Source organism: Pipra filicauda, unplaced genomic scaffold, assembly GCF_003945595.2.
Source record: "Pipra filicauda isolate LSUMZ 115617 unplaced genomic scaffold, ASM394559v2 scaffold304_size882533_pilon, whole genome shotgun sequence".
In the NCBI taxonomy this organism is placed as follows: domain Eukaryota; kingdom Metazoa; phylum Chordata; class Aves; order Passeriformes; family Pipridae; genus Pipra; species Pipra filicauda.
Genome location: NW_024104426.1, coordinates 151426 through 170357, shown reverse-complemented (window position 1 = coordinate 170357; position 18932 = coordinate 151426). Strand labels below are relative to the sequence as shown.

The 18932-nt window shown below is 48.2% G+C and overlaps 1 protein-coding gene across 2 annotated transcripts in view; it reads right to left on the bottom strand.

Annotated features, from left to right (window-relative positions):
- Positions 1-18932, bottom strand: part of DAAM1 (dishevelled associated activator of morphogenesis 1) — a 95646-nt gene that overhangs the window by 55158 nt on the left and 21556 nt on the right. For both annotated transcript variants that reach the window (XM_039383317.1, XM_027711773.2), the window contains exon 3: positions 389-612. In XM_039383317.1, the coding sequence (XP_039239251.1) occupies positions 389-571 (183 nt within the window). In that variant the 5' untranslated portion in view covers positions 572-612. The remainder of the gene's footprint in view (positions 1-388; positions 613-18932) is intronic.

The window sequence follows — 18932 nt, the reverse complement described above, 5'->3', positions numbered from 1 at the left end:
GTTTGGGAACTGAGGGATAAAGAAACAATATCCTGACTTTACAAATCTCAATTTAGCCCACACCTGAGGATTTCTGTGAGGCTGAGTGCTCAGCAAGTAAAGTCTCTTTGCACCTATGGGGGATAACCTGCTTTACCAGCTTGGGACTCCCCTCATTAGAGCCTCAACCCCTGCTCTAAGAAATTAAGGCTTTCTAATGAGAAAGAGAAACCACCCCAAACGGGCAGGACTTCAGGGAGGAGCAGAGCTCAGCGCTCAGCACAACACCACTTGCAACAGCATCGCCTGACGCTCCCTTCACGCCCAAGTTTGCCCAAAAACTCCAAACCAAGGCTGGGGAGGCTGCAAAGAGCGAGCAAAAGCTATAACTAAAAAGTATCCTACTTACCACCAGCTCGGTGAACATGGCATCCAGCTCCTCCACCGGCGGCATGGGCAGCGAGGGCTCCATGGTCTGCAGGGCGAAGCTGCTGTCATTGCGCAGCCGGTACGTGATCTCGGGGTGGTCGCTGCTGCGGAAGCAGCAGAAGATGAAGGAGATCCCCCGACCGCTCCTCTTCCTCGGGGCCATGGCCAAGATCCTCTGCGTCCCTCCCTCCCGGGCACTAGATCCTGCAGGGAAGAGAAGAGAGGAGGCTCGAGCAGCCGCCCCGCAGCGCTGCGCTCCCGTCCCGCGGAGGGGAGGAGGAATCGAGCCACCCACGCGCTCAGCACGGAGGGGAAGAGCGGAGACGGTTTTCGTGCCAAATATTTCTGCTCAGATTTGACGTTTACAGTCCTGGCAACCTTGACGACCACGCGAATTAAAAAGATGCATTTGCTTCGCCTTGTGCCAGAGCTGGCAGCGGCAGGGGGGTCACGCCACCGCTCCCGTGGGATGAGGAGTCCTGGGCTGAACCACTGCTGCCAATCCCAGCAAGTCTGCGCCAACCTCCCCGTGCCACGGCAGCCAGGCCAGTCCCTGTCCCATACCCCCACCTCATACTCCCTCATTCCACGGGTATGGCACATTTCGGAGGCTGCTGCCAGGAACAGCTGGATGTGCTTGGGGCCACCAGGTTCCCACCACGGGTGACTCAGTCCTTGAAGACCTCATGTGGCACATGATGCCCCGAGCCAGAGACAGCAGCAGAGCTGAGAAAATATCCTGCACGCAGCTCTTAAACGTGCCCCTAAACATCCACCAGCAACCACCAGTAGGGCGGCTCTTCTTCATGGAAAGTTTTACTTGGCCTTAATTAGATAAACCCTACTTGAAATTCCAGTAAATATTTACAAGACGCGACTTCAGCTGATAAAAATCACACGGTGCCGGTAGCTCAGATTTTCCTATGCAGTGCTGACGTCGGGCACCGCTCGCGCCGGTGCTCAGCTTGGGTTTTGCTGATTTCTGAAACCCAGGTTGGGAGCAAAGCTCAGGGCAGGAGTCACGTGTCTTGACTGATTGATAACAGCAAGGACCAAGCAAATACTGCCCCAAAATTGAGACTCAAGAGGAGGGCCACCTACGAGGAATGAGGACGGAGGAGAAACACTCTAACGCGACAAATCAACCAGCAAAGTAGGGAATTTTTGAAAAGCCTAAACATTTGTCTTACAAAGCTACACACCCACATATTTTATCCCTGCGAAACAAGACACTGAGATGCTAAGAGACGGGACAAACAGCCAAGGTTAACGCAGAAGGTTGAAATATGGATGACTCAGATTTATTAACAAAGCTATGAAGAGACTCGGGGAAAAAAAGGTCAGCATTTGGAGAAGAGTGTCTGATCTCCTTGGAGCTAACCATTCCCTCCAACTACGGATTTATACACTCAAGTAAACAGTTGCTGTGCCCTGTGGAGAGCCAGGGCTGAGGACAGACTAGGGGTCAGACATTGCACCACCATAGCATGGCAAGCACGGCCCTCTCAAAATAGGGACCTTGCAGAAAATTCAGGCTCTACCCACAGTACTTTAACAGAGGATACAACCCTTGAAATTATCTCCATGGCATGTTTTTAGCACATGGTGTAATCATCTGCTGAGCCACGAATGATGGGAAACAGCTACTGGGTTTTCACACAGGATAATCCCAGGCTGTGCAACTGCTCTGTGCCCAGCCAGTGGGTCCCCCTTTCTGAAGGGCCCCAAATCTCATTTCACATTTTTGCATCTCGGATGTAGAAATACGCAGCCACTGGAGGAATTTCAGCTGCCATGAAAGCTCTCTCATCACGGCTCCCCAGCAGCCAACACCGCAGCAAATCCATTAGCAGCCTGCTGGCATCCCTTTGGTGTCAGGAGGGTTCTGGAACCTGTTGGGGAGTTTCTTTCCTAAAGAAGGGAGGGAAACGAAAAGCCAAAGGCACACAGACCTCTTTCGCTCCAATGTGGAGGAAAACACTGAAGGTTTGGGTTTTAAAAGCCACAGGGGGCAGGGCACAAAGGAGGATGCTGCCAGCTGCCCAGCGTTTTGTGCCTGGCACAGGAGCTCTGTCCCAACCCACGTGTCCTCAGCTGTGCAAAGTTTGGTTACCTGGTGATTGCAAGTCCATGGGTACAGCCACACTCTTCCCAAAGCAGGGCCTGCTCCTGCTCCTGCAGCTGGTCTGGAGCAAACAGACCCATTTCTCCTCTTCCAGTGAGCATTTTCCATCCCCTTTTCAACACCACGTCAGCCTCGTCCTTGAAACCTGCTGCTACGATACAAGCTCTGACTTGGGCTTACAGAAATGTATGGAAAGCTTTTATGAGAACAACACCTGCTCTTCAGAGATACACGCTCCTGACAATGTTCTACGAGGAGTTTGAATGACAGACCAAAAGGCAAGGTTTTATTTTGGGTTTTAAAGCAGACAGTCATGTAGCAACCAAGACAAGGTATTTTTGAGCTGCTTCCAGTTCTGGAGCTATTGAGGTTCCTCATTTTCATCTATAAACAATTTAAAAAACCAAATCACCCTATAATGTAGGCTGAGTGGGCTGTACATTATTAGCAACCAAGGCTAAAAAAAGGTTAGAGAGGGAATATGTTAGCTACCAGGCAAATAGCATTAAACCTTCAAAAGTCTGATGAATATTCATTGACATGATGGATCAAAATCAAAACACAGCACACTGGCAGGTCGTTGGGAGCTGCAGACAGCGCAGATTGCATCATCAGAACAAAGTCCAGCTACACAGCCTCCTCCTTCCCTGCAAATCCTACAGAAATTGGTTATTCAAGGAGAAAAAGCAGCAGCCCCTGGCAATCTGGAGGCTTGCGTTAAGGAGAACAGAAGGGACAAGTTCTACACAGCATCATATGTTAAGTGTCCTGCCCCCACCTCCTGCTTGTACCTTTGACCGCTAATTAGATCAATAAATTTAAGTCAGATTGTGATCTAATGGTGCCTTCTGGCCTCTTCTATTGAACGGGCCAGAATAAATTAAGTTTAATTGCCCCTGTATGTACAGAGCCAGGGAAGATAGGATGGGAAGAGTCATTGAGGAAACTTGTAGCCAAGTCCCAAATCCCAAGGCAGGAGTGGTGGGGCTGAATCACTCCCAAACAACTTTGCTTTCACAGAAGCAAGGGTGGAAATGTGTGTGTGATGGGCTCAGCCTGGAAACTCAGGGAGAAGAGGATGAGGAGCCCACGTATACAACCAGAATGGACTGAGGTCTCCATGCAAGACAGAGGCTATGGGCTCAGTGATGCACAGAGATACAAGTTTAGCTTTCCCTAGCCCTAAAAAAAAAAAAAAAGGCATCAAGCCTACATTGCCCTGAGCAGTGTTTAAATGAAATCAGTCATTAAAAGAAAATTGGACCCCGGTGTCGCTTCCGCCTTTGCTTCAAGGAAAGGAGAGCAGCAATTACCACTTGCATATTCAACAGCCTCCTCAGCAAGCTAAATTAAACTGCGTGGAGCAACGTGCTGCCAAAGCCTGTCTGTGACCGATGCCCCAACAAGCTGGTTTGAAGCCAGCACTGGTATTGCAGCATTGCGGTCTGCAGCCTAAAAATACCCAACAAGGGTACAAACACATGCAAAGGAGAGCGCACGCTCCCCTTCACACCCGCCTCCTCCAAACCCACCCAGGAGCCAGGAGCTAAATCCTCAAATATGAATATTAGTGTGTTGTTTTTCTGGCTCCCCTCCCATCCCCTCCCAAAACGAGGATGCAAGGTCCTGAGCGAGCTCTCTCTCGACAGGGAGCTTTATTCCAGTGCACTGCACTTGTTTTTGTGCAAGTACAACAGCAGTCACTGACCATCTCTGCAGAGTCCCAACTGATTTTGGCATCTTGGGCCATGTCAAGCTTTGTCTCCCTCCACCCCATAGAGGTTTGGCACAGCCTGGGATGCTCCTGACTGATGGAAATATCCCAACTCTCTTCCATCTTTGCAAAGTGGTCCCCTTGGCTGGTGATGGCTGGGAGATGATTTGCCTCAGCAAGCACTTCTGGAAGACACTGTCACCCCCAACAAGTGCCAGTGCCAAGTCTCCTGGACCCCTTTTTACAGCATGCAGAAGGCAGCAATTTGGCATCCCATACATTGTAGCCCGTGCTTGTCACATCCCACCACTGAGCAATGCCGCATCCTTCATCAGTGGTTCTCCCCATGAATATAACAGCTGGCCCAGGGCACGTCAAACCCACTAAATAAGTTTTTTTAATAAAACAATTCTAGGTGATTTTCCTCCCACTGTTAGTCGTGTCCAGACCTCCACTGCAATAATAACTAGATGCTCCCACAGCATTTTTCAGAACGGCTGTGCGTTTGTGGCATCCCCTGAGAACCATCAAAGCCTTTCCCAGGCACATTTTGGTTTTTCACCTTATAGACCATAGACAGCCAGCACCCTCCCTGGCTCTGCTCAGTAACCTGCCCTCTTCTTGGATTTGGTCCTGACTGTGAGCCCTCAGAAGTGTGTGCATGGTGCTCTGCCCATCTGATGAGGCAGCAGCATTTGGGCTCATCCCTCTCAAGAGTGAGAAGTGCTGCCCCATTTCATGTTTGCACCAAATCTGGTGTAAAGGAACACTTTTTAATGAGGAGGGTCTAAGCATTATTCAGTTTTAAAAATAACAGGTTTGACATTTGAGCCCTTGCATGGATGAAATGCTCAGAAACAGGATTGCCTTCCCCTAAGCAGGAGCCACCTTCCCTCCAACACAGAAGCTCAAAGGACCTGAGCCCATCACCAGCACCTCCAGTGGGACCCCGTGCTGAGCATTGTGCTGACATCCCAACACAGCTGTTCCCGTTTAAAGAAACCAGGATAAATTTTTGGCCAGAAACTCCCATGCTGATTTCCAAAACCCCCTTTCTCCAGTGTAAAGCTGTTTTTGGGCACAGACTGTACAGGAGGGGAGTGCTTTTGTTTGGTGGAAATCTGTGCATATCAACAGAGGGGGGCAAAAACCCCAAAACACTTGGTTAAAAGGCTTTAAACTATTTGATGATTGCCTTTTCTCCATCCACCTACTCTCAACGCAGCAACTATAAAAGGGGATGGGGACAGGACCCCTCCTGTGATGCAGCTGCCAGGAGGATCCTGAGTCATCACTACTACATCACAAGAGCCGTAATTCTCAGTGTAAGCAAATCTCAAAGATTTGGGTTCCATGGATTTATAAATACATCCACCAAATCCTGAATTACCCCAGGTCCTCCTTCCTTTTCCCAGAAGCTATACTCTCTGAACCCAACAAAGAGAGTGTTCTGCATCCCCAAACTTTGCTTAGGTTCCCTGGAACCCAAAAGCCACCAGCACACTGCCCCTGATGCCAACCAGAGCTGGCTGCAGCCACAGGCTCTCAGCTTGCTTCCAGAAAGCCCTATCTGCCAAAAACCCGATGCTCACCTAAAATGTGTCACCTCCTCTTTCTATTCTTTCCTTTTATTGTGGCATTTGTCACATCCTGAAGCAGACATCTGGGCCTGCTGTCTGTCAAGAAAACATTTTGCTCTGCTCAAGGGCAGACGAGCTTCGGGGGCTCGATGGTGACATTCAGAGCGCAGGAAGAAAAATCAGACCAGTTTATTCACAGAGCCAGCAAACACTGATGTGCTCACCAGGGCAGGAAAAAAAATAGTTTCACGAATTTGTAACACGCAAGGAAAGCCCTCCTTTTTCCACTTAAAACTTACACCTATCAAAAGCAGCAAAAGTGTTGGTAGAGACTTTTTTTTTGTATGTCTGCACGGGGCTCCCACCTTGGAGGTGTTGATGATGCTATTCAGGGAAAAGAGCAACAACCTCCATGGTGCTGCAAGAGTATCCCCGCCCAGCTTGCTGGAGTCACCTCTCCAGCACGAGTGAGCTCTCTGCCAAGGGAAGCACACAGGCTGTTGCCTCTGTAATTCAGTTTTAAGAGGTAAGAGTGTGGCGCACAGCAGGGTGAGACGGGATCTGTCTTAATGCTCTCCAAGTGAAATCAATCCTCGGAGCAGCGCCGCTCGCTTTGGCAAGCCAGCAAAAAAAATCTGGAGCAGGGGATGGTTGATGGTGTGCTGCAGGACCACGTCTGTCCCACGGAATGGAGATAAGCTTGGATGCAAGGAGAAGGTGCTGAGGGCTTGCAGCATCTATCCTCCCACATCAGGAGCTGGCCCAGGGATCCCCACACAGCCCAGTACCCCCTGTGGTGCACAGCTCAGTGCACATATCCAGGGAACATGCTGCTGGAGAAAAACGTTGTTTGGCTTTCGAGGATTAAAAACCAAACCTTGCTGGAAGTTTCCCAGTCGTATAGACAGTGAGTAACACCAAAGGAGGTCATGAGTTCTCCACTAAAAGGGTAAATTTGATCAGGGATGAGCTGAGCACTGGCACTGGATCCTTCAAAACACTCCAGATTGCTTCTTACAGGAGCTCCAGCAGATCAGCTCAGGCTAATGCCATTTATTTCAGGAACAAGGGCAACAAGCATGGAACCACAGACAAGACCCAGTTTGGGAACCTATATAAAAATATATATATTTCTTAATAATCACCAGGGTCCTAAATGACCCAGTTCTACAGACACACATATGCCTGTTTTTCCAGCAGCCGGGAGGATTTGTGGTCCTTTTTTTTTCAGAAGCAAACCAAAAAAACAGGGTGGGTGGGCACTGGCAGGAAGAAAGAGTTTTCAAGTCACATATTGCTCCCTTTAAGATACTGAATGATTTGCATCCTGTAACCCAGGCCCAACACTTGTCAGAGTCCAAGAGACTTCCCAGGAAGGCAGGGGGCTCTACAGGAAGGATGCTGGGGCAGTCCCCTGCCCTCCCCTTGCCCCTGCTCGGCTTCAGAAAGCGGCAGAGAAAAACCTAACAGAAAGGAAACGCAGTGGGAGGGGCTGTTCCTCCCAGTGCTGCCCCCACCCCCTCTTGTTTTGGGGCGGCAGCTGTCAGGGCTGCATTGTGGAGGGGCTCAAAGGGGCAGAGAAGGCCCTTTCAGAGCCGAGGTTACACGCAGGAATGGATTAGCACCGACCCGGGACTCTCCTGAAAGCCTGACGCCTTGCAGAGAAGAGCCTCACAGAATTTCTCCTTTGCCATTTGAACCTGCTCTCTCAGGGATCCTTTGAGGGTGTCTGGGCTGAGTGATGCCAAGCCTTGTCCAGGCAGCCCTCAAGGACAACACCAGACAAGAGGGAGGGATGCAAGACCCCCTGGGCAGCTCAGAGGGCTCCTACAGCCCTGCTGAGCATTCAGGGATGAGCATCCTCTTCCACCCGGGCTCCATTCCTATCACCTATCACTTGCAAACACAAGCACCATCCAGCCTCACTCCATTTCCATCGCTGGTTTTGGCCCCAGCTGAGGGAAAACGTTCATTCAAAGCACAACACACCTCCAGAAGGTGATAATACCAACTGAGAAGCCCAGCCCTGATATCACAAGTTCTTTTAACAATGCAAATGGTATTAATATAAACTCACCAGCCTGGCAAGCGAGGAGAGAGGAGCTGTATTTCTCACTGGAGGAGGATATTTGTTTGCCAATTAGCCTTTTCCTGGAGAACAATAGTTCAATCAACCTTCCTTTATTTTAATTCCTCCTTTTTTTCATTCCCCCAGCGTCAAGCCCTGCTCCTCCAATGAATATTCGGGCTGTGACTATGATTTATCGTATGCAAAGCCTCACTGCTGAGCTTTCCATTTCACTGCTCCCCATTTCAGCAGTAGTTCCCAGGGTGAGAAGGGCTCTCCGAGTATAAAAATGAGGGGGGAAGGCAGACAGGTTTTTCCTCTCTTGAAGCCTCTTAATTTGGCTTCGCAAACTGGAGTTTCCAAGTTGCTCAGCAGCAAATGCTTCCAGTCCATCAGCACAGCAACATCTGCCATGGGGCCAGCACCACAACAAGGCTACAAGGAGCTACTGGCTGAGTCCTGTAAGGCTCGTTTTGGGTTGTGTTTGGAGATTTTTAGCACTATCCATGCTGAAGGTGAGGCTACTGAAACCACAGGTGTTCATGTATTTTGTGGTGAGTGGCAAGCTGGTTTCTTTCTCTTTCAAGATGGAAACTGGGTGGAGGCTGCTGTAAACAGGAGTCCTTCCCAGCAGGGACCCCTGATGGGTAAATATCATTAAACTTCAAGATATCATTAAACTTCAAGACATCATTAAACTTGTAGTCTGGAAGGTGCCCAAAGCAAACAAAATACACTTGTCAGATCCCTCAGATTGCCTACCCATCTGCAATACTGATTTCCTTTTAAAGGTTTTAAATCCTGATGTTAATCCAGAGTGATTTTTTTCCCCCCTAAAGTACAACCCTGGAGTTGAGAATTCTTTGATAAATATGTCTAATGGCAGAAAAGGCCCACCGGCCGCTTTCCTTCCAGTATGACACTGATACCTCCCCGTGCTTCAGCAGATGAACACAGAAAAACAATGTGAGTTCACATCAAGCACAACACGATCCCAACAGCTCCAACGTGACGCTCCCACCCAGCCTGGGAAAAAACCAGCATCTTTTATCACATTTCACTGAAAGACTGTTTGCATTTAAATGTAATAAAGAAAAGCAGGCGTGCACAGCAAGTGAGATTAATTGGAAGGCTTGATTATGGTTTTTTTTTATGTGGATACAACACAATGTAGCTGATGGCACAAGCCCTGCTCTGACCACAAGCTCTGCTGCACCACCCTGTGCCACGAGTTTCCACGACAGCTGCTCAAATCCACCACCTGCAATTCAGAGACCTGTCCTAATAGAGGCACATGGTTTTAACTGCCTAATTATCCGGCCTCCTACAGAGGGCAGGGAGCAAGGAAGGGCTCACACTGAAGTCACCTGACACATCACTGCCAGGGGTGGACCAAAAGAAGGTCCCTCTTTCCCAGCTGGAGCATCCAGAGGGGAATGTCAATCCAGTGGAGATCCCAAGGGGATGCATTTAAAAATCAATAGAGGCTATTTTAATCCTTAATCCGGGAAAGTATCAGCATCAGCAGCATCAATACAAACCAAATTTAAACACACTGAGTACATGCACAGGATTGTCACTTTTTCCTTTGTGCATTGATTTAACCAAATCTGGTTTTCCCCAGACAGTGTGAACTCTAAATAGGGCATACATAGCATCCCTAGTGCTTCAGACAACTTGCCAACCTCCATCTCTATATACTGTTTATAAAATAAGCCTCTCCACCCCACTGGAGCAAATGTTTCAGTGAGGAAACCCCCTCAAAATGGCAATATCACAGCAACAGTGGCCACCTCCCTGCCAGGGCTATATACAGAGTGGATTTCTCATCTTGCAGGTTTTCACACTGCACCCATTTTGCAATACAAGCTTCCCATCCCTGCAGATATTTATACAATCATCTCCCTTTTCATTAAAAAAAAGAAGCCTTGCAATTGCAAAGAACTGCTTTGAAAAAGTGACCCAAGGGGATCCTGAGAGGCTCAGACACCCTGAGAGAAGATAACTGTGTTTGATTTTTTAAAATTGAATCTCATCTGCAGCAGGAGGGCAGACTGGATGTTTACATATCTGGCACTAACCACAGTTCAGATGCATCCACGAGCACAGATGTACCTTCCCAGAGGCCAACACGGGCATGACATGGGCTCAGAGAGCCACAATGTCACCCCCTCCTGCTGGGGTGCAGCACCACACTCTCTAACCCACCAGCACTCTCTGTGTACCCACTGATCTCTGCAGAGGTGCTCCATGGCTCAACACCACCACTTTGCCCACCTTCCAGAGCCCTCAAACCAGTTCTGCCCCTTTCCTAGCTCTGCTGGTTTTGGCTGGAGTAAATTTTCTTCACTGTATCTGGTATGGGGCTGTGTTTTAGATTTGTGTCGCTAATTCAGAGATGTTTTAGTCCTTGCTGAGCAGCACTGACACAGCCAAGGCCTTTTCTGCTCCTCAGCCCACTCCATCAGCCAGGAGGCTGGGGATGCACAAGCAGCTGGGAGGGGACACAGCCAGAACAGCTGACCCCACCTGACCAAAGGGATATTCCAGACCATCTGGAGTCATGCTCAGCATTTAAAGCTGGAGGGCACGTTTGGAGTGATGGAATTTGTCTTCCCAATTCACCATTACACGTGATGGAGCCCTACTTTCCTGGGGATGGCTGAACACCTGCCTGCCCATGGGAAGTGGTGAATGAATTCCTCATTTTTCTTTGCTTGTACGTGCAGCTTTTGCTTTCCCTGTTAAAATGTCTTTATCTCAACTCATGGGTTTTCTCACTTTGAGTCTTCTGATTCTCTCCCCCATCCCACCGGGGGAGAGTGACAAAGATCCTGTGTAGGGCTGAGCTGCCAGCTGGACCAAAACCACGACACAAGCTCACAACTCCTTGCAGGTGGCCTCTTACTCGGGGTTGGCGTTCACCACTCCAGACAGCAAAGTGAAAATACTTCTCCCCATCGACACCAGTCCAGTTTACTCACAGTCCAAAGTGATGAAGAACCTCTTTGAGTTTCCTGAGTCCTGGGGCTGGTGGCATCTCACAGAGCTCTTCTTATCTGCCACCTTGGAAAGACTTCAGGCACTGCTGGTGATCAGTGCTTTGTGACATTCCTTCAAAGCTCACCTCCTTTCCTGGTTCCAGGGTGATGTATCTGACTGACACAGCTCTACTAGCTCTCCAGTGAGAAAGTGCATCCCCAACACTCAGAAATACACTCCCATTCCTTCAGCAGCTTTGAAGCTGAAACACCTCTATGAGCAAAGGTGGCAACTGAGTTGGCTGATAGAGGCTGCTCAGGGCTGCAGCTTTCCATCCATCAGATGGTGAGATCGTACAACACAGCCCAGACAACACCACTGATAACAAAGTGGGGCCCAGCAGGTCTAACCAAGCTTGAAACCCAGTGCCATGATCCCTGTTCCTCAATTCTTGCTTCCTCATGCTCATGCTAACAAGGGACACAAGCAAAGGCTTCAAGCGGGGCGAGCCACGTTCATTGGGCTCCCGAGGTAGCTAAAGCAGAGCCCTGACAACAAAAAAGCAAAGTCAAGCCACTGGCTCAGGGACTGCAACAACATCAGAGCAGCTCTGCTGAGACATCCAAAGGTACCATTGCTCTACACTTTGTCACAAGTCAGAGGTCACCTCTAGACAGGTTAGATGAGGCTGTTTTCTGCTTAGCTCTTCCCACAAACACATCCATCTCATATCCTGAGATGGATGATACAAGAACATCCAGAACCTTCAGCATCCAGAATCTCCAGCATTCAGAACCTCCATCTCAACACAGAGCCTGCAGGGTTGCTGCCTAGCCACTGCCCTAAACCTTGAAAAACATTTTCCCCTGAGTCTGACCTCTGTATCCCATTGCCCCAGATTAACACTGCAGTTTGGGTGCCCTAAACACATGGTAATGAAATAACTCAGAGAGAGACTGACCCTGAGATCACCCACAGTCCTATGCTGTCCACAGGGGAAGGAAATTAAATGGCTTTTGGATAACAGATCTTTGCAGCATTTTCCAGCATAAGACCTTGTAACATTGCAGAGAAAGCTTGAAAAACCTGCAAATTGGATTTAGGTACCTGAAAATTCCAGGTTCACTCCACCACTGCCAGAGTTGTCACAGGAAGAGAAAACACCTTGAAATAATTGCCTCTCCAGGCAAAAACATTCAAACCCCCATTAATGCAGATTTTTAGAGCTGGCGCGAGCTACCCATCCTTATCGACTGCAACATGAGCCATGAGAGCAGGCAGAGAGGAGAAAAAGCATCTTCCAGGCAATCACAGGCATTTTTTTCCCAGCTGAGTGCCTAGTGAGGAGAGCAAGCCATGCATCAACAGGAGCACTTGACGCCTGCCAGCGCTTTCTAAATTCACTTTCAGTAGATTTACCAACACGTCCTATGGAAAAGGAATGTGTGCTATGCAAATCCAGCCTCAGACTGCTCCCTGCCTAATCTAGCTTTGGATTCAAATGCTTATTACCATGGCGTCTAATCGGGTCATGTGTAATGGACAGGTTTAGATTGGGCTCCCAGTGCTTCAGCCGTGTTCTTACTAAGGAACCAAAGAAAAAAAGAAACAAAGAGGGAAAAACCCCCAACACTGCAAAGAATTCAAGCTCTGGTGGAAACCCAGCGTGGAAAGAAGTATTGACACCTACCAGTGAAAGCCAGGCTGATATGCAAACATTTGGCAGCTCACCAAGAACACACTGAATGTCAAGTCCTGTTTGCACCCCATCATACCCCTGCAGGGAAGTCAGTGGCTTGTCTTTCAGTGTCTCTCCCTTCCCCCCAAGACATAAGGTGATGAAATGATCTCACACCCATGGCAGGACCCATCTACCAGCAGCACCAAGCCCAGCTGGTCACACCATAACCTCCAGACTACCTTACAGATGCTCTGAGCACCCATGCCAGCACTTCCAGAGCCTCGGTAACACATGCCAACCAGGAGCTGTTGCTGGTGTGGGGATTAAGGGGGTCCATTACTGCATCAGGGTCTGCAGCAGGACATGGGGACCATGGGAATGTCATTCCTGGAGGCCACCACATCTCTGTTTGCTGGCACCAGCCACACAGCAAGGCTCATGCCACAGCCAGGGTAATCTCTGTTCTAACCTGCACCAGACAAGGTGACTCATTTCACCTTGAGTTTGTCAAATACAGTTGGTCTGTCCAAGCCATACATCACCCCTGGTACCTCCAATATACCTCCACCATGCAGCTACAACTCAGCCCACTGTGCACCAGAAATAACCCAGGTGCAGGGACCCACCACTCAGGCTTGACAGGTTCTCCTCTCCCTCTGCTGCTCATCTGCCACACTATGCTTTCCTGCAACGAAGCACGGGGAGGTTTCCAACAGCATTAACCAGCTCCCACCTTCAGGATGCTGAATCCCAGCAGCTTGGCCTCCCTCAACAATGCCAAATGCCACATAGACTGGCAACCAGCTCCAGCAAAGGTTTAAGACACCCAAATGTTGACAACAGCCTCTGATGACCCTACAAGACTTCACTGAGCCTGCTACAGAAACCACTCTTGGTGGGGTAAGCAGCAGTAGGAATACCAAAAGGAACAAAAAAGATTTCCTCCTGTGAATATAAGCAACATAAGGCACTTTTATATTAAGGCTGCAGGATGAACTGACTTTTATTAGACATCAGAGAATTCACACATAGGCGAACATCCCCCCGGCAACACCTACGTATCTGTGCAGAGACCCACAGCATGGGCTCTCTGGTGTCTCATAACATGGTAAATCCAACTAAAGCACTCTTTATTGGCTTGGATGTTCATAACATTTATGTGTATTCTCTGGTCTCTAGTATGGACTGAGGTTTCATTGCATCCCTTAATAAAAAGCCTCCGCAACACCCTTCTAACGTGATGCCTGTTTTGACAAAACTTGAAGCAGCTCCATGTATTTGAGATGAAAACCAATCTGAAAGAAAGGACAAAACCAGCCAATGGGCCTGATGGATTGTCTGTAGTAGGGGAGGAGGACCAGATGGACAGACTGACTTTAAAGATTCCTTTCATTAGGAAACTAAACTAAAATAATGAGTTAACTTTCAATGATACATGCTATTACTGAGGAAAGTGAGGTGGCTGATATTCAGCCACTCAGGCACACGTGCTCTTTGTTTCATCATTTACTGAATGAATATTCAAATTCTTTGAAAGGAGAAGGGAAAAAACCTCAAAGAAACCAGAGGTTGCAGTATTCTCATAAGCCTGTTCAAAGACTAAGCCAGATTTACCAGGGACTGTATCACTGCCTGGCTGTGTGGGCAGCTGGCCAGGCTCTCCCTTCCCAGCTTACAGCTGCACCTGGAGCTGGTCTGGGGGACTTTTTTTCCTCACTCCTGTAGGAAAAATGACAGCAGGGATGGTTAAATGAGGTGTAAGGATCCCCATTCCCAATGCAGCCCAGCCTGCATCACAGAAAGAAGAAACTTTGCACAACGCCCTGCTCAAGGACATGGATGGAGACGATTATGGAGGAGCCCTTCCCAGCACTGAAGGAGCCATACAAATAGCATTTACCAGGCTGCCCAGCAAAGTCATACTCACTTGTGAGCCAAAAAAGAAAAACTCACATTCTCATATTTACAGCCACTACCACTTCAACTGTTTCTGCCAGGGCTGGGTCATTCCCAGTGATGCCTGTGAGGAAGTCCCAGGGAGGAGGTCCTTCATCCCACCACAGCACAGAGAACTCATGGACAGCTCACACACATGTATTTCCAAGTGAAAAAATATTTCAAGGCGTCAGAAGCCGCATTTCTGGAGCTGTGAATAATACACAGGCAAAGAACATGGTTTGCTTATGATAAGCCAGGATGACAACCCACTGGAAATGTAAAAATAATTTAATGAATAAGTATATTTAGATTTATAACCCCACAGCAGCTTTATTTATAGGGATGCCAATCACTTTTACACAGATATAAAATTGGCTGGCAGAATGCCTTAAACTAAATCCAGAAACCCATCTGTAACAAATCTAAGCCGTGATATCTCCACGTACGTTTGGCCAAACAATAACGCTAATGCCAGTCATCTTCACTTTAAACATACAGATGGGCTGATGGGGGATGTTGCCAAGACTTCCACATGGCCAAAGATGGATGAATTCCACTATCACCTACTATAAACCGGTTGGGAGAACGACCAGATGAAGGAAAAACAGTCACCATCTGGGCTGTGTGTATTCTAATACCAACGCGACACTGGCTGGAGGGCAAGCCCGCATCCAGCTGGCTACAGGTGAACCTCTATCAACACCTTTCATCCCTGAAATGGAGAGCTATAAGCAAGGGAAAAAAACCATGGAGCTCTGCAGCACCTTTAAAAGATGGTGAGATTAGGACTAGGACTATTTTTTTTTGATCCATTGCTCAAGACACAAAGCTGGGATAGAGGAAGATGCAGGAGAAATTAACTGAAAGTCATCACTTGGCACTCAGTCTCAAAGCAGATGAGGATTTCTAGTGATCCTTGCCCAGGATCTCACAACTTTATCTAAACCTGCAGATGTCAAGGGGAGCAATTGCTGTGGATTTCCACAGGGCTGGCGACCACCTGGAAAACTGAAAAGTCACAACTAATTCACAAGCAACGAAGAAAAAACTGCTCTTTGTCCCAGTGGGGCTTCTGGGGTCTGGTTGTCTCAGAAATGGGGCAAAACAGACAAAACCACATCTTGCCCATGAAATTCGCAGTATTTTGGCAAATGCCAAAACAGAAAAGGTTACTCTGGAATATTACTTTGAATAGCTCTGGGAACAAACCCAGCATTAATTTTCAACACTTATTCAGCAAATGATTTGAATAAACTGGGGAAGGCTCACACACACATACTGACAGCATTATTTTGTAGATTTTTGCCTCTGCTCCCGAGATAATTTATGACAAAACAACTCCCAGCACAGACAATCGCCTTCCAGGCCAATGCATGGATTCAACTGACCCTGCCCTGGGGACAAGGTAACCTCTCCAGATCCCTTCCAGCACAATTTTAGTACTATTTTACACCACAGACTATTTTCACACTGGCATTTGCTCTGATTTATCCTTGGAAATAAGTATGTCTAAAAGAATAATTGATGGAAAGAAAAACACAAACCCAACAGCAGTTTTCTCGCTCAAGGACAAAGCAAAGGGAAACAACCAAGCTCAGAGCTACGGCATCCTCGATCCAAATGTTTTCCAAAACATTTCCAAATGTTTCCCAAAGCTTCCAGATGAAGCTTTCATAACTAGGCTGCAACCCCACCAAAGCCTCGGGCACTGAGTCAATGGTGCGTGGCAGTGCCCGCCAAAGAGATGGCTGGTGATGACTTTGACAAAGACACACGTGCCAGAACACAACCAAGACCCTTGTGCAGAAGAACCAACAGCGTCCCAAAATAAAACTGCCTCTGCTTTCTCAATGGGTCACCTTCTGCAGCTCCATTGCTGCGTGGGCTTTCAGGAAGAGTCAGTCCCCCTGTGCTTGTCACTGGTGAGGCCACACCTCGACTACTGTGTCCAGTTCTAGGCCTCTCACAATAAGAAAGACACTGAGGTGCTGCAGCGTGTCCAGAGAAGGGCAATGAAGCAGGGGAAGGGTCTAGAGAGTGTCCTGTGAGGGGTGGCTGAGGGAGCTGGGGGTGTTCAGCCTGGAGAAGTGGAGGTTCAGGGGGGACCTTACTCCTCTTTACTACTACCTGAAAGGAGGTTGTAGCCAGGACAAGAGGAAATGGCCTCAAGCCACACCAGGGAAGGTTCAGGTTGGACACCAGGAAGAGTTCCTTCACTGGAAGGGTTGCCAAGCATTGGAACGGATTGCCCAGGGAAGCTGTGGAGTCACCATCCCTGGAAGTGTTCAGGAAACCACAGGGTGTGGCACTTAGGGCTATGATTTAATTGACAAGGTGGTGATTGATTGGTCAAAGGTTGGACTCAATGATCTTGGAGGCCTTTTCCAACCTTACTGATTCTACGATTCTATGAATACATGTAGTCAGATGTCCTCACCTTCATGACAGGCTTTTGAGTTTATTCCAAGCACCTAAGGAAATTCCTCCTCTGTCTCTAATACACTGGAATGATGACAAATAACAAATAATAGAATAAAATAATAAAATAATTAAAAAATATTTTTTAAACCCACATAAATGTGGAAAGGTAAAGAGAGAAAACCATACATTTTCTATACCTCAGCAAAAAATGCTGAAGTTTTGTCCAGACATCAACAAATGTGGACATTTATGGTTATTACACAGCCAAAACTGAGACAGTTGTGGGAGATGCTGGTCTGAGCAGCTGGCCATAACCACAGCAGCCAAAGGATGAGCAGTGAGGTCTCAGCAGCGCTCAGCTGCAAGAACCTATCCGGGGACTGGGGAGCTGGCACACAGCAGGTCTCCATCCTCAGCCTCCTCACCCCTCTGCTGACACAACTTCTATCCATGCCAACGGCTTGTCAGAAACAGCAGTGTCTGTAGAGCAGAGTCTCAGAGTCCTTCAAAGCCCAGAGCTGATCTCCACCTCTTTCAACATGCTTCTGGACACAATCAAAGTCCAGAGCAGGCTCCTCTCCAAAGAAGGCCTCCTATCAACTGTACATGGGCTTTGGATTAGACCTTTCATAGAGTAGAAAAAAAAAAAAGGCCTTGCTCAAGGATGATAAAGTCTAGACGCTACAATATATTTTCCAGCTGATGCAGCAAACCTAAAAAGCCCTCCCTTGATCTTTGGACTGCCACGATCAAAGCCATTATCCCATTCGGAGCCCTTCTGAAACTTCAGCTTCCAAATGTGCAAGTTATTTTTAAAATCTAAACCAGGCCAAGCCTCTTGTTTAGAGTTTTATGAGGAAAATGGGGTGTGCTCTTCCCAAACCTTCCCCCACCATGTCTGGAAGAGGCTGGTGGGCACATGGTGGAGGACAAGAGCAAGGAAGCAGCCCTGTGTGGAGGTACCTCAGTGGCATCTGGTGGCCACAATCTGCTTGCATGGAGGGACACAGCTGGTCTCCCCAGGGGGGCTACCCCGTGGGGAATAGTCCCCATCCTTGACAGAGATGGAGTTTTTTGGAAAGCAAACATCCTTTGTATTCCCATCTTTAGGATGCCTTTGGCATCCTCCATCACAAAGGTGCACTGTCTAGAGAAGAGCAATGAGGCTGGTGAAGGGACTGGAGCATAAGTCCTATGAGGAGAGGCTGAGGGAGCTGGGGTTGTTTAGTCTGAAGAAGAGGAGGCTCAGGGGAGACCTCATCACTCTCTACAACTACCTGAAAGGAGGCTGTAGCCATGTGGGCATTGGTCTCTTCTCCCAGGCAACCAGCAGTAGGAAAAGAGGGCACAGTCTTAAACTGTGCCAGGGGAGGTTTAGGTTGGATATTAAGAAGAAACTTTTTCCAGAGGGAGTAATCAGACATTGAAAGGGGCTGCCCAGGTGGTGGATTCACCATCCGTGGAGGTTTTTAAGATGAGACTGGATGTGGCACTAGGTGCCAAGGTCTGGTAACCACAGTGGTGTTGGATCAAGGGTTAGACTTGATGATCTCGGAGGTCTTTTCCAACCTGGTTGATTCCATGATTCTATGATTATTCTGGAGCCCAAGAAAAGGAAACAGCTTGAAATACTTTTATTTTCTACAGAAATTAAATCAAACTGAGCACAATGAACTTCCTTTACCAGGTAGCAGGATGCCCAAGCACACAAATAACATCCAGTTCTGCGCCAAAGGACAACCAGGGAAATAAGGTATTTCAGGGGAAAAAAAAAAAATCATTCTCCAGTCTCTTGGAGAAGTGTTTCAGATGGCTGACAGAAAAGAAGAAATACACAGCCCTGCCAAAGGGGCTTCAGCTCTACCTTAAGTGAGATGCTCATATAGAGGTGGATGGAAGACCAGCTAGCTCATCCCAAACCAGCTGGTGCTGTGTGATGAGCACCAAAGCTCCTGGAATGCCACGGCCTCTGTGGGAGAGTGGACTCGTGGTCACTCCCAACTGCCAAAGCTCGC